The 15,920-nt window shown below is 42.6% G+C and overlaps 1 protein-coding gene across 3 annotated transcripts in view; it reads left to right on the forward strand.

The window, feature by feature from the left end:
• LOC139392117 (lysophosphatidylcholine acyltransferase 1-like) overlaps positions 1 to 15,920 on the forward strand; it is a 34,308-nt gene that overhangs the window by 12,809 nt on the left and 5,579 nt on the right. For all 3 annotated transcript variants that reach the window (XM_071139837.1, XM_071139838.1, XM_071139835.1), the window contains exons 3-10: positions 5,340 to 5,479; positions 6,143 to 6,357; positions 8,433 to 8,545; positions 8,649 to 8,709; positions 13,767 to 13,825; positions 14,635 to 14,669; positions 15,492 to 15,546; positions 15,693 to 15,775. In XM_071139837.1, coding sequence (XP_070995938.1) covers positions 5,340 to 5,479; positions 6,143 to 6,357; positions 8,433 to 8,545; positions 8,649 to 8,709; positions 13,767 to 13,825; positions 14,635 to 14,669; positions 15,492 to 15,546; positions 15,693 to 15,775 — 761 coding nt within the window. The remainder of the gene's footprint in view (positions 1 to 5,339; positions 5,480 to 6,142; positions 6,358 to 8,432; positions 8,546 to 8,648; positions 8,710 to 13,766; positions 13,826 to 14,634; positions 14,670 to 15,491; positions 15,547 to 15,692; positions 15,776 to 15,920) is intronic.

Genomic DNA, 15,920 nt, shown 5'->3' on the forward strand with positions numbered 1-15,920 from the left:
TCATATATCTTTATGTACATATTCTTCATCCCTTTACACGTGTGTGTGTGTGTATAAGGTAGTTGTTGTGAAATTGTTAGGTTAGATTACTCGTTGGTCATTACTGCATTGTTGGAACTAGAAGCACAAGCATTTCGCTCCACTCGCATTAACATCTGCTAACCATGTGCATGTGACAAATACATTTTGATTTGATATTGCATTTATTTTTCACATGTAAATAGCAATTTTCACTAGTGCTATAGCATGCTATTCCAAGAGCGCAACATTTATTTTTCAACTCAAATCGATGAGCCCAATCTGTCCTCCATGACAACAAAATCATAAATAGCCATTTGCTTTAAGAACTGTTTTCCAGCGACTGAATTTTGAAATATTGTGATATGCATGGCTCGGACTCTACTTTCCACTGACAGTCGCAACTCAGGCTGCCTTTCCTTCAGACTGTAGGCAATGCAATTTGAAACAATCCACAATGTCATTTTTTTTTTTTATAGGTGTAATGGAAAGTAATGATCCTCTGCCCAAGTCATGCTTTAGTAGCCTATTTTGAATTGATTTATTTCTGTATAGACAGGAATAGGCTAATTAGGCTATATTATTTTGGTAATTCAATATACTTAGGGAAAGCTTAGCTTCCCCTAGCTTTATGGACGCACCGCTATGTCAATCTCCTGAACACCATAGTAGAAAAGTTGACCTATTCTATTGGTCAGCTTGTCAAGAAAGAAATAGCCCAGACTCTGGGACAGTTTTTAATTTGTATTTTATTTAACTTGTCAGTTAAGAACAAATTATTATTATAATGACTGCCTAGGAACAGTGGGTTAACTGCCTTGTTCAGGGGCAGAACGACAGATTTTTTTACCTTGTCAGCTCGGGGATTTGATCTAGCAACATTTTGGGTAGTGGCCCAACGCTCTAAGCACTAGACCCCCTGCCTTCCCACAGTTGCGGGACGATAGATCCCAAATTCATAGAACCTGTACGCCTAGGCTACATAAAAAAAACGACTTTAAAAAAGCAACAAATCTGATGCAATAGATCAGGACGTTTAGCTTAATGTTGGTCAACAATTTTTTTCTTAACATTATTAGGGCAGCAATGCGCACAAGGCAGTAGGGTACGCGCACATGTTTTTGCTACCAGACAATGAAAGAAAGAAAACAAAACAACAGAACATGAGAGAAATAGGTTACTGGTCTCAATGGCATATGGAAGTCTTTATAAAACAATAGGTTACTGGTCTCAATGGCATATGGAAGTCTTTATAAAACAATAGGTTACTGGTCTCAATGGCATATGGAAGTCTTTATAAAACAATAGGCTACTGGTCTCAATGGCATATCAAATCAAATCAAATTTTATTTGTCACATACACATGGTTAGCAGATGTTAATGCGAGTGTAGCGAAATGCTTGTGCTTCTAGTTCCGACAATGCAGTAATAACCAACAAGTAATCTAAATAACAATTCCAAAACTACTGTCTTGTACACAGTGTAAGGGGATAAAGAATATGTACATAAGGATATATGAATGAGTGATGGTACAGAGCAGCATAGGCAAGATACAGTAGATGGTATCGAGTACAGTATATACATATGAGATGAGTATGTAAACAAAGTGGCATAGTTAAAGTGGCTAGTGATACATGTATTACATAAGGATACAGTCAATGATATAGAGTACAGTATATACGTATACATATGAGATGAATAATGTAGGGTAAGTAACATTATATAAGGTAGCATTGTTTAAAGTGGCTAGTGATATATTTACATCATTTCCCATCAATTCCCATTATTAAAGTGGCTGGAGTTGAGTCAGTGTCAGTGTGTTGGCAGCAGCCACTCAATGTTAGTGGTGGCTGTTTAACAGTCTGATGGCCTTGAGATAGAAGCTGTTTTTCAGTCTCTCGGTCCCAGCTTTGATGCACCTGTACTGACCTCGCCTTCTGGATGATAGCGGGGTGAACAGGCAGTGGCTCGGGTGGTTGATGTCCTTGATGATCTTTATGGGCTTCCTGTGACATCGGGTGGTGTAGGTGTCCTGGAGGGCAGGTAGTTTGCCCCCGGTGATGCGTTGTGCAGACCTCACTACCCTCTGGAGAGCCTTACGGTTGAGGGCGGAGCAGTTGCCGTACCAGGCGGTGATACAGCCCGCCAGGATGCTCTCGATTGTGCATCTGTAGAAGTTTGTGAGTGCTTTTGGTGACAAGCCGAATTTCTTCAGCCTCCTGAGGTTGAAGGGGCGCTGCTGCGCCTTCTTCACAATGCTGTCTGTGTGAGTGGACCAATTCAGTTTGTCTGTGATGTGTATGCCGAGGAACTTAACTTGCTACCCTCTCCAGTACTGTTCCATCGATGTGGATAGGGGGGTGTTCCCTCTGCTGTTTCCTGAAGTCCACAATCATCTCCTTAGTTTTGTTGACGTTGAGTGTGAGGTTATTTTCCTGACACCACACTCCGAGGGCCCTCACCTCCTCCCTGTAGGCCGTCTCGTCGTTGTTGGTAATCAAGCCTACCACTGTTGTGTCGTCCGCAAACTTGATGATTGAGTTGGAGGCGTGCGTGGCCACGCAGTCGTGGGTGAACAGGGAGTACAGTAGAGGGCTCAGAACGCACCCTTGTGGGGCTCCAGTGTTGAGGATCAGCGGGGAGGAGATGTTGTTGCCTACCCTCACCACCTGGGGGCGGCCCGTCAGGAAGTCCAGTACCCAGTTGCACAGGGCGGGGTCGAGACCCAGGGTCTCGAGCTTGATGACGAGCTTGGAGGGTACTATGGTGTTGAATGCCGAGCTGTAGTCAATGAACAGCATTCTCACATAGGTATTCCTCTTGTCCAGATGGGTTAGGGCGGTGTGCAGTGTGGTTGAGATTGCATCGTCTGTGGACCTATTTGGGCGGTAAGCAAATTGGAGTGGGTCTAGGGTGTCAGGTAGGGTGGAGGTGATATGGTCCTTGACTAGTCTCTCAAAGCACTTCATGATGACGAAAGTGAGTGCTACGGGGCGGTAGTCGTTTAGCTCAGTTACCTTAGCTTTCTTGGGAACAGGAACAATGGTGGCCCTCTTGAAGCATGTGGGAACAGCAGACTGGTATAGGGATTGATTGAATATGTCCGTAAACACACCGGCCAGCTGGTCTGCGCATGCTCTGAGGGCGCGGCTGGGGATGCCGTCTGGGCCTGCAGCCTTGCGAGGGTTAACACGTTTAAATGTCTTACTCACCTCGGCTGCAGTGAAGGAGAGATAGCATGTTTTCGTTGCAGGCCGTGTCAGTGGCATATGGAAGTCTTTATAAAACAATAGGCTACTGGTTTCAATGGCATATGGAAGTCTTTCTAAAACAATAGGCTGCTGGTTTCAATGGCATATGGAAGTCTTTCTAAAACAATAGGCTGCTGGTTTCAATGGCATATGGAAGTCTTTCTAAAACAATAGGCTACTGGTTTCAATGGCATATGGAAGTCTTTCTAAAACAATAGGCTACTGGTTTCAACGGCATATGGAAGTCTGTAGAAAGTAATTCCCTCCACGGATATGGTCGGATTTTGCCTAGGCTACTTTTAAACAAGGAAAGAGAGGAGAAGCAAATCATAGAGAGGAAAGGAGACCACATCATTGTAATGAAGGGAGGCAGAGATGGAGAGAGGGAAATATAATTATAGAGAGAAGGCAATAGACAGATGAGATGTACAATAACAATAACAACAACAACAACACACTACTGTAACACCCAGTAGGAGAGGGAAGAGATCTCTAGAGATGGAGAGAGGACCGGGGGGATGGGATCTGAAATGACAGTGTTTGCTGTCTGGGGCAGTGAGTAGTCTTCCTCCTCTACTTTAGTAGTAGTTAAGTTGTTTTTTGGGATATCTGTACTTTACTTGACTACATATCTTTTTGACAACTTTTACTCCACTACATTCCTTCTGAAAATAATGTACTTTTACTTCATACATTTTCCCTGACACCGAAAAGTACTAGTTACGTTTCGAATACTTAGCAGGACAGCAACATTGGACAATTCACACACTTATCAAGAGAACATCCCTACTGCCTCTTATCTGGTGGACTCACTAAACACAATTGCTTATTTTGTAAATTATGTTGGAGTGTGTCCCTGGCTATCTGGAATGAGAAATGATTTATACTTTGATGCTTAAGTATATTTAAAACCAAATACTTTTTAGACTTTTACTCAAGTAATATTTTAATGGGTGACTTTCACGTTTACTTGAGTCATTTTCTATTTTATCTTTACTTTTACAATTGGGTACTTTTTCCACCTCTGGCCGTGACATTTTGACCCTGTTATTAGGCGTGATGACATGACCCTGACACACACACACACACACACACACACACAAGATGACCATATTCCTTGCAAGGGATGACGGGTCAATAGTTATCAGCTTTGATCTCAGATGATCCTTTGACCTTAATGACCTTTTTTGTTCTGTATAAGCTAATGTATGCATTGACCATGATTGCGCTAACATAAGGAGCGAGTGAACAAGGAAAGATAGGAGGGATGATTAGCTGTATGTCTGTCATTGCTGTATGGTTGATGGTTAATTAAAGGCAAGCCCGAGTCTCTACTTCAACAGAGCCGTTCCTGATGGGTCAATCTAATTTATTAGCTCTCTTCCACATCCTCACACTGCTCATCAATAGACCAGCACTGACCACTCTGGAGAAAACATACTTTAATGTTTACGTACTGTTTTACCCACTTCATATGTATATACTGTTTTTCTAGTCATGGTCTTCGGAAAGTATTCAGACCCCTTGACATTTTCCACTTTTTCTTAGGTTACAGCCATATTGTAAAATTGATTATCAATTTTTTATTTTATTTTATTTTTTTTATTTTTTATTTTTTAATCAATCTACACACTAATGACAAATGAAAAAAAGTTTATTTTTTAAATTTTTATTAAAAAAACTCACATTTACATACTTATTCAGACCCTTTATATTCTGGACTCTGACATTGCTCGTTCTGATATTTATTTATTTTTGGAGTTTGTGTATTGCTTTGTATTGTTAGGTATACTGCACTGTTGGAGCTGGAACATCTGCGAAATATGTCTACGCAACTGAGAATTTTATTTCATAGAAGGGAAAATGTGTAGGCCCAAGGCAAAGCTATAGTAGTTTTACTTGTTTACACAAAAATAGATGCTTGTCCTAAACTGTGTGTTGTGGGCCAATCGCTTAGATGTGATCATTTGTACCCCTCTATTTCCCTCTCTTTCTCTCTGTGTTTTTATGGATGAATGCATGACCATTTGCTTTAGTCTCTCTCTCTCTCTCTCCACCACCCTCTCTCAGATCGGTGTGATGACGGTGACTGTGTTCCCAGTACGGCTGTTCTTTGCAGTGCTCCTCATGTTGCTGGCCTGGCCCTTTGCCTTCGCTGCCTCTCTGGGACGATCTGAACTGGCCGTGGAGACCGAGACCTGGTGGAGGAGGTACACCTGTCACTGTGTGTGTCAGTGTGAGTGAGCGAGTGACAGAAAAACATTAGGAATACCTGCTCTTTCCATGAGACTGGCCAGGTAAATGCTATGACTCAGTGTAGATGAAGGGGAGGAGACAGGTTAAAGAAGGATTGTTAAGCTTTGAGACATGGATGTTTTGTGTGCCATTCAGAAGGTGAATGGGCTGGATAAAATATTGAAGTTCCTTTTGAACGGGGTATGGTAGTAGGTGCCAGACGCACAAGTTTGAGTATGTCAAGAACTGCAACGCTGCTGGGTTTTTCATGCTCAACAGTTTCCCGTGTGTATCAAGAATGGTCCACCACCCAAAGGACATCCAGCCAACTTGACACAACTGTGTGAAGCTTTGGTGTCCACATGGGCCAGTATCCCTGTGAAATGCTTTCGACGGTGGTGTAACTCAATATAATGTTTTGTACACTCGGTGTATAAAATGAAAACACCTGATAATGACAAATATTGTGGAATATTTGTAGAAGGTTTGGATACAATTGACATTGCCAGGGCAAACACACACACACATGTGCGCGCAACAGGACATAATTGCAAACAAGTCTTAGTTTACTTAACTGTAAAAGTAAAGGTTAAATAGAAAATAAACACACACACCCTCAATCAGTCTCTCTCCTACAGGATCTGTGACATCGCCCTGAGGGGGATCATGCGTGCCATGTGGTTCTGTGGAGGGTTCCATTGGGTGACGGTGAAAGGGGAACCGGCTCCGCCCTCGCAGGCGCCCATCCTCACCCTGGCCCCTCACTCGTCCTACTTTGACGCCATCCCCGTCACCATGACCATGGCCTCTATCGTCATGAAGACCGAGAGCAAGAACATCCCCGTCTGGGGCAGTGAGTAGTCGTCCTCATTGTCATCTCTCTCATCTTCATTAAATACCACTGTCTTCCTCACCTCACTTTTGCCTTCTCTCTGCCTCTTCCTGATTTGTCAGGCCTTTTCAGTCTGTCTCACTGTCTAGGGAAGTGTGTACTCTAGTCGTGATCTTCATTCTCTCTCTCTGGTTCCACAGTCTTCCTCATCTCTTTCTTTCCCGGTCTGTTGATCTTCATTCTCTCTCTCTGGTACCGCATTTTTCTCTGGGTGTGTCTCAAAATGCATACCACTGTGCTCCAAGCACGCAAATTGGAGCGCGGGAGGGTCAGAGTATGAGTCCAAATGAAAGTATGCGAAACGGAACATGGAGGGCACTTCTCGAATGCGTACTCCGTTTGTACATATTTTGAAGCATGCATCGATGCACAAGCTTCAACGGAAGGTATGCAAAGAAATATGACGCAACCACTTTAAAAAAATATGCAAAATGTGTTCAAATCAATGGTGGCCATTATTTGAACGGAAGTGATAGAAAATACACTCCGACTTAGCAATGAAATGTTTCCTATTCACATCATGTGTTACCTCTTCACATCTCGTGTGTTGCCTCTTCACATGTCGTGTGTTACCTCTTCACATCTCGTGTGTTGCCTCTTCACATCTCGTGTGTTGCCTCTTCACATCTCGTGTGTTGCCTCTTCACATCTCGTGTGTTGCCTCTTCACATGTCGTGTGTTGCCTCTTCACATGTCGTGTGTTGCCTCTTCACATGTCGTGTGTTGCCTCTTCACATGTCGTGTGTTGCCTCTTCACATGTCGTGTGTTGCCTCTTCACATGTCGTGTGTTGCCTCTTCACATGTCGTGTGTTGCCTCTTCACATGTCGTGTGTTGCCTCTTCACATCTCGTGTGTTGCCTCTTCACATCTCGTGTGTTGCCGCTTCACATCTCGTGTGTTGCCGCTTCACATCTCGTGTGTTGCCGCTTCACATCTCGTGTGTTGCCGCTTCACATCTCGTGTGTTGCCGCTTCACATCTCGTGTGTTGCCGCTTCACATCTCGTGTGTTGCCGCTTCACATCTCGTGTGTTGCCTGACTACAATATTTGATCTTGATACATTATTAAATAAATGCTGTTAATTCTGGCAAGTCCATAATAGGTCAATAGAGCTAGCTACTACTGTTAGCTAACCAGATAGCCACAAAGAATAGTTAGCTAGCTACCCATGAATCTATTGCCTATTATTAGTTTTAGGTCATTTTTGCTTCTTAAACTATCTGGTTAGCTATATTGTTACAATTCACATTTAGCTAGCTGATAGTTATGAAGTAAAACGGTTGCCTTGTGTATATCTTGTTTCGTCTCTATTGCCATTGTCCTGGCTGAAAGACCGTTCAGTGAATGGGTAAGTCCCATATCCATAGTAAGTCAATAGGGCAAACCACAAAGAATTGGTAGCTACCCACAAAATATGTACATCTACCTTGCATAACATTAGTGTTAGGACATTTTGCCTGTTTAACTAGCTAGCTAGCTAGATTATTACAGTTCACGTCTAGCTTATAATTATGCAGTAAAACATTTGGTTTGTGTATGTCTTGTATCGTCTATGGTTGCCATTGTCCTGGCTGGAAGAAGGTTCAGTGAATGGGGAGGTGCAGCGTGAGGTAATACAGTTGGGGGAGTGTGACTGCTTCTCAAATGTATTGTTTTATGCGTTCTCCACACACTCAACCTCACAAGAATGTACTCAAGAGAAGGTTGTCGGAGAATGCGCTCAGAGCATGAGTGTGGAGCACGGTAGTATGCATACTGAGAAACCCACCCCAGTCTCTGTCAGGGGCAGTGAGAACCATAGTCTTCTGATAGATATTGACTGTTGTGTGTTAGTGAGGTTATCAGAGTTGACATGACGGTTGGAGAGAGGAACAGTATGAGGTGGTGAGACCAGGTGTTAATGATGACCATATTGTCATTATAACATTATTATAGTTATATTGATATTATGCTGTGCTAATCACTAATCTATCATTCCTCTTTCTCTCCCCAATGTCTTTCCCTCATCCCCTTCTGTCTCTCCCTGCCCCACCAGCTCTGATAAAGTTCATAAGGCCAGTGTTCGTGTCGCGGTCGGACCAGGATTCTCGCAAGAAGACGGTTGAGGAGATCAAACGCAGAGCCCACGCTGGAGGGGAGTGGCCTCAGGTAACGTAAAGACCAACCTTCCTCAATCTTGGAAGTCTAATTCAATGTACAGTGTATTTACATAAGTACCCATATGTGTACTGTACTGTGTGTGTGTTTGCAGATAATGATATTTCCAGAGGGGACGTGTACCAACAGATCCTGCCTCATCACATTCAAGCCTGGTATGTGTTCTTTATGCTGACCAGGTCCTCATCTGTCTGTCTCTCTGTCTCTGCGTCTCTCTGTCTCTGCGTCTATGCGTCTCTCTGTCTGTCGCTCTGTGTCGCGCTCGCGCTGTGTGTCGCACTCACTGTTTCTCATTCGCTGTTCCTCTCTTGCGCGCACGCTCTCTCTCGCGCCGTCGCTCTCTCTCTCTGTCTGTGTGTGTGTCTGTTTCTCTCGCCCTCTCTCAGTGGGGTTTGAAAATTGCACCCCTTGTGCCTGTCACTGTGTATGTGAGTCTTGAATGCGCACTTCCTTGTGTGTGTATTTCTGTTCAGCGTGTGTGTGTGTTCGCTTTGTGTGTGTGTTCCCACTAGTGACCCCTCTTCATTGTAGCTGTCCCCACAGAGTAATCCCTTCTGTTCTACCCCTGTGTCACTGTCCTGTCCCCATAAGCCAAGCTTTTCTAAACCTGTCTCACCCTGTTCAGTTAAGCGACATTCTGGGAAACGAAAAACAACAAAATGGTGTCCTCGCCGTTTGTGATGGTATACAGCTGAGGGTTGGGGCTAGGGAAATGTCACCACAAGTTCATAGACAGGGCTCCAGATGCAAGGAAAGACATACATTGTTGTTTGTAAACAATGGAGTAACATTGTTATATTTTGGGCTATGGCAAAGGTAAATAGTTATATATTAGGAATTTCACTGACCAGCTCTGACTGGAGCTGTAAATCCCTGTTTATCTAAGCGTGTTCCCGTCTGTGTAGTGTTGCCCCTTGAAAACCAGCTTTCAGTTTAACTCTGGGTTGTCTGTCCAAATCTGTTTTTATTTATACGGCACATTTCAGAAATGCAATACAGTGGTCGTCTCAGGAAAAAACAAATAAAAACAATGAAAATAAAATGAAATATTTAAGTAAGAGGATTAAAAAAACTAGAGAATAACAGTAAAATCTGAACAAATAAAAAGCACCCTAAGGAAAAGCAAAGCTTTTTTTAAGATCTCTTTTTGTCCACAGTTTCAGTCTCGCTTCTCCATGCCTCTTGGTCCCCCTCAGGTTCTCTGGCAGGCTATTCCAGAGGCTGGGGGCATATTACCTAAAGGATACACCTCCATTCCTCTTGATCTTAGGCTTTGGGATAGTTAAAAGGCCAGAGAACCTGAGGGACCTACTGGGTACATAACTTACAAACATGTCTGACGTGTATTGGGGTGCACAATCGTGGATTGATTTAAAAACCAATAGAATAACACCTAGGTTTCTTTACTTGGTGTTTTACCTTTATTGCCCGTGAATTAAAATGTGAGGCTAAATTCTCTCACTGTGCTTTGGCTCCAACAATAAGTACCTTGCTCTTGTCTGGATTTAGCTGTCCAATGTGTCTCTTGTTTAGTCCTCTCACTGGCTCTCTGCCAAACAGCCCTGGCATACAGTATGTCTCAATCATATTTTCATCTTCCCTTCTTTTTGCTTTTGTCTGATCTTCTCTCTCTTTTCTGAATTCCCTCATCTCTTCCTCTCTGCTGTACTAAAATGTCAATCTCAACGATCTTCACATGCATATGCCCCTCTCTCCCTCTTTCTCTATCCTCTCATTCTTTCTCTCGCCCCCTCTCTCCTCTCCCTCTCATACCTCCTCATCCCTCTCTCCATACTCCTACATAATCATCCAGTCATAACTCCTACAGTATCCTAGTGGTAATGGTCCCATTGCACCCAGAGGTCAGGGTAGTCTCCAGCAGTTTCATGACCAGGCTGTACTACTGTATAACACTGTAACCATTAACACAGGATTTTGACGTTGTGTGTCCTCAGGGGGAAGGTTGTCAGTCATCTTAAACACACACACACACAGAAGGCTGTCAGAATGTCAGTCATCCACCGACTGTGAATTAGGCATGGGCGTTGACCAGATTGTCATACCTTCATACCAACCTTATGCCATCCCAGGTTATTTGGTAATAGCAGCACTGAACACAAAGGGCACGGTTTTCAAACCCCACTGAGTCTCTAATTTTAAGGTTAGCAATGCTAATAAGTCCATGTAAAATCCCATTATGAATGCTAGTTAAATGCTAACCAAGTCATTGCGGACATTCTATACAGTCTCTGACAAACAATTTACAGGGCAGACATCCCAGCTCATCAAGTTATACAAGTAACTCAAAAATGCTACTGACAGTTTGCTGCACACGCAAAACAAATATTAGACCGCAAGGCTCTTGATCCAGGAGGAGATTCTCTGCTGTTACCAAGCACAGCTTGATTATGAAACGAGCTAACCACTTAGCTAGATAACTAACTAACTAACTTGCTAGCTACTCATTTAGCAAACCAAATGCACAACTACAGAGCATTTAGCACATTTTTAGACAGTTAACTTTAATAGTTATAATACATCTAGCTGGCAAACATTTGATTGTGAATTCCATACTGTAACTACGTCACCTGACTCATGTTGCACAAAAGTGAGTGACTCCCAAGGCTCCAGTCTCTTAATGTTGTGTGCTTGTAAACAAACATAAGGTGACTGGGGTCTACCGCTAAGCTTCATTATGAACAGTTATGTGACAGGTGAAATGACACATATAAGTTAACTGCCAACATTGTGTCTATAAGGTAGTAGTTTTGGAATTGTTAGCTAGATTACTTGTTGGTTATTACTGCATTGTCGGAACTAGAAGCACAAGCATTTCGCTACACTCGCATTAACATCTGCTAACCATGTGTATGTGACAAATAAAATTTGATTTGATTTGCAGGTATTTATACCAAACAAAAATATAAACTCAACATGCAACAAAAATTAATGATTTTACTGAGTTAGTTATTTAGTCAATAGTCAATTGAAATAAATTCATTAGGCCCTAATATTTGGATTTCACATGACTGGGCAGGGTCGCAGCATAGGCCCACCCACTTGGGAGCCAGCCTAACCCACTGGGGAGACAGGCCTAGCAAATTTTTAAATGAGTTTTTCCCCACAAAAGGGCTTTATTAGACAGATACTCCCCCGTTTCATCGGCTGTGGAGGCCCTGCGCTGGCGTGGTTACACATTGGTCTGCGGTTGTGAGGCCAGTTGAACGTACTGCCAATTTCTCGAAAATTACATTGGAGGTGGCTTATGGTAGAGAAATTGACATTAAATTCTCTGCCAACAGCTCTGGCGGACATTCCTGCAGTCAGCATGCCAATTGCACACTCCCTCAACTTGAGACATCTGTGGCATTGTGTTGTGTGACAGAACTGCACATTTTATCAGCTTTTTGTTGTCCTAGGGCTGTCTCAGACAGTTGTCTGTTCTTTCGACCCTCTTCCTCCTACTGCTGCTGGCCTTTGCAGATTCTGCTGTTAAGCTCCTGCTGTAATGCTACGAATAGGCTACCATTTGGAGTGACGATTTATCTTATCTTACCTTCTACTGATCTGCATACCAGTTATTATTTTTAAGTGCACATTTTCGTCGAACAGTTTTATTTTCATTTATAATAGTCTTCGTATCTTAAAATTATTATCACATAGTTACATTTTTTTCTCAAAGTAACTTCTATTGCCATTGCCAACTATATAAAGAGCCTACATAAGGCCAACAAATAACATTGCAGCCTGTAGGTAGAAAATATCTTGATAAAAAATAAGTATTCTATAAATCTAATTGGCTATGCATGGCCTGTCTGCAAGGAACTTGAAACATTGTGTCAACTATTAACTTGGTCCAATCTGAAGCTAGCCCTAGCGAACTTGCAACATTGTGTCAACTATTAACTTGGTCCAATCTGAAGCTAGCACTAGCGAACTTGCAACATTGTGTAACATTTTCTGGGCCCTCAGTTTCCTGCTCCAGTCAGCTCCAGACAGACATAGCTGTAGGCTATTTGCGCAAGGGATAAGAAATATTCAGGTAGGCCTATTTTATGACGTTTCCACTGGACCAGAGCATGACTTTTATTTGATTTTTTTTTTTACCCTTTTCACGGTGAGTGGTTATTGAAAGAGGGCTTGAAAGATTTTTTAACTAGGCTGAGTTAAGGAAGTAATGTAATTCTCAATTCATGTAAGAACAGACTTTGTTTACTTGCTGTTTGAGGTGAATAATGTATTACTTTGAGAAGTTCCACAGTGGTGGTGCATTAAGACAATCAGAAATACTATCAGATCCCCAAATGGGCACATTTTATAGGTCTATATTTGCGCGCAGGCCAGGTAGCCTCGGCCTACTTCTATGTATAATCAGGTGTGCGTCCTTACTCAACATTGACAGCGCTACAAACAAACGACAATGAAAACTTGTTCCTCACAAATGTAGCCTAGGTTGTGCGGCCCTCTAGACAATGAGAAAGGTTAAAGATTGTAATAAGAATATATTGAATGCATTAACAGAAATTACCGTAACAAAACATGAGAAATTATGGGAATTAACAGTAAATGTACTACTGGTGATAATGGTGTGCCAACCCCGCGGCCTCAGCAATGGATTTGTCTACTGAGACAGGCGGGAATCAGACCGGTGTCTCTCATATGCCATAAAAACATATATATTTTAGACTGCTCAGCCCACCAACAGCCTAGCGACCAAACAATCGACCAGTCGACTAAATAGGGTCAGCTCTATATTGTCCCCAACACAAGGTGCACCTGTGTAGTGATCATGCTGTTTAATCAGCTTCTTGATATGCCAACCCTGTCGGGTGGATGGATTATTTTGGAGGAATCCATTTGTGCATAACATTTGAGAGAAATAAGCTTTTTATGCGTTTGGAAAATTTCGGAGATCTTTTATTTCAGTTCATGAAACATCGTACCTACGTGTTGCGTTTCATATCTTTTTAAAAAGTACCTAGAAATATTCACTTTTATAAAAAAAAAATTGTTACAACAGTTTTGAAAAACCATCCCGTGGCTATTTCCAAATAACCGGTATACGGTATATATGGGAGATTATGAATATGCTCACACACACACATACGCAGAGACACACACACACACATATGCAGAGACACACACACACACATACGCAGACGCACACACAAATACGCACAGACACACACTCTGTAACATTTCTCTCTCTCAGGGGCCTTCATTCCAGCAGTTCCAGTCCAACCAGTAGTCCTACGTTACCCCAACAGAATGGTAAGCATACAACTACTCTCCTTCCCTCCCTCTTCTCCTCCAAACCACCCTCTCTCCATGCCTACTTTCCTTTCCATATCCTTCCTTCCCCTCTCCCTCCCTTTGTCCTTTGACCCTTTGTCCCTTTTCTCCCCAATTTCACCCTTAACCACTGCGTCACCCGGGAGGCCCTAGTTTCTCTCTTCTCAAGGTGTGAGTCAGTCTGTGCCCATTTTGAGTGGCTTCATACTTGTGCGGAGTAATATTTCATCTCTACAATGTCGTCCTCTCCTCTTGACCTGCGATAGCACAAAATAACTGAAACCGTCAAAGCAAGTCTCAAATAGACGATGCCCCAAGTTGCTTTCACTTGTACATAGTTTTCAGACCATTGTAGATGAAGGAGAGGGGAAAGGAAGCCTCTGTAGACTATTGAGATGCAGCCTCTGTAGGTGCCAGTCCTGCTGTGTGTCACTCATTTAGGCCATGAGCACACTGTGATTTTGTGTTTGAGTATTTCGGAAGGAGCCAATGCTTTTTCAATGGGAGTTATCTGTTGACAGATGAATGACAACAGAGATTGTCTGACAAATGCACAAATGGTCTGTCTTTAGACAGATGAAACTCGTCGGCACTCGTCTGAAAATAGTTGGCTTGAGTTGCACTTTTGACGGACAAAAACGGACAATGATGTACGTCGTACGATTTGATCCCTATTCATGCGTCTGTGTGTCTGGCCCGCAGAGGAGAGGAAGCCAGTGTACAGTATTGAGATGCAGCCTCTGTGTAGGCCCCATTCTTGCTGTGTAACTAATTTCCTCTTCCGACAGGATACGATCACGTGGACATGGCAAGGCCCTGGAGCGTGAGTATCTCTTCCTCATTATTTCCGTCTCTCTGTCTCTCTCTCAGCGTGTTTTCACATATGGGCCTCTTTAAAAGAACCGATCTCAGTCCTCTTTAATGTGAACTCCGTTCTCTTTGTATTCCCACTGCCTTTGAATGAGGACCACTCTTTAGCCAGCTCACTTCACCTATTTGTGTGGACAGAGTCCTCTTTGCATTCACATTGCTATGTTTAGAAAGGAACCAAAATCTTTTCCCAGCATGTACTCTGTTTTTACAAAATACAGACCAGCCATTCAATCAGAATGCGTTATCGGACAGCTAGATATACTTACAGTGCTTATATTTTGGAAGCTAATAGTTTGCAAATGGGGGGAAATATGAGACATAATAATTGTAATCAGAAGATACAATTAACATGTAAATTTGATTGGTAGCAGAATAAATAGCAATAGAAAAACTGCAGATAAAAACTGCCCCTTTAGGAGCTAGAATAGATGGTTGTACCTTGTGTTGTAATTCTCACCAAATAGGTTTTCTTCTCACGCTATAACAATACTTCACCAATAAACAGCTGATGAAGCTCTCTTAGCCTATACACATTGCAAACAAAAACTCCACACATTTTGGGATTTCTGTGCGTCCTTGACAATCACTAATCAATATTCAAAAACGGCACACATCTGGCAATATGTTTTAGATTGGACGGGGATGTTGTGTTTTTAGGCCTGTGGTTAATCTTCACAGTATCCCCTTGCACAACTTATCTCTATTCTCTCATCACCCCTCCCCCTTTTTTCTTTCTGAATCAGCTGATTACTCTCTCTCGCTTTCCACTCAGGTTTGAGATACTGTGGCTGACACTGTGCCAGTTTCATAACCCCATAGAGATTGAGGTAACGGTTATTTTTTTAAAGGTGGACTCATATGACGTCATTGTTACATAGTGGGGTGTCTTACTGCGTACGGACGTCCAATCTTTCTTGAAGAAAGAGAAATGGAAGATGGGCAGGTGATAACAATGAGTTTTTCTTCCATGCAGTACCTGCCTCTCTACACTCCTTCTGAGGAAGAGAAGAACAACCCTGCTCTGTTCGCCAATAATGTCAGAAGCATCATGGCCAAGTTAGTTGTGTGTGTGTGTGTGTGTGGCCTCCCCAGGTTACATCATTTACATCAGGCTATCTGTGTGTCTTATACTTCTCTAAATGCCTGCCACATATACAGTATATCTGACATGTCAGGGGAGTATCTTGACTGCTCTCTCTGT

Source organism: Oncorhynchus clarkii, chromosome 32, assembly GCF_045791955.1.
Source record: "Oncorhynchus clarkii lewisi isolate Uvic-CL-2024 chromosome 32, UVic_Ocla_1.0, whole genome shotgun sequence".
NCBI classification, from domain to species: domain Eukaryota; kingdom Metazoa; phylum Chordata; class Actinopteri; order Salmoniformes; family Salmonidae; genus Oncorhynchus; species Oncorhynchus clarkii.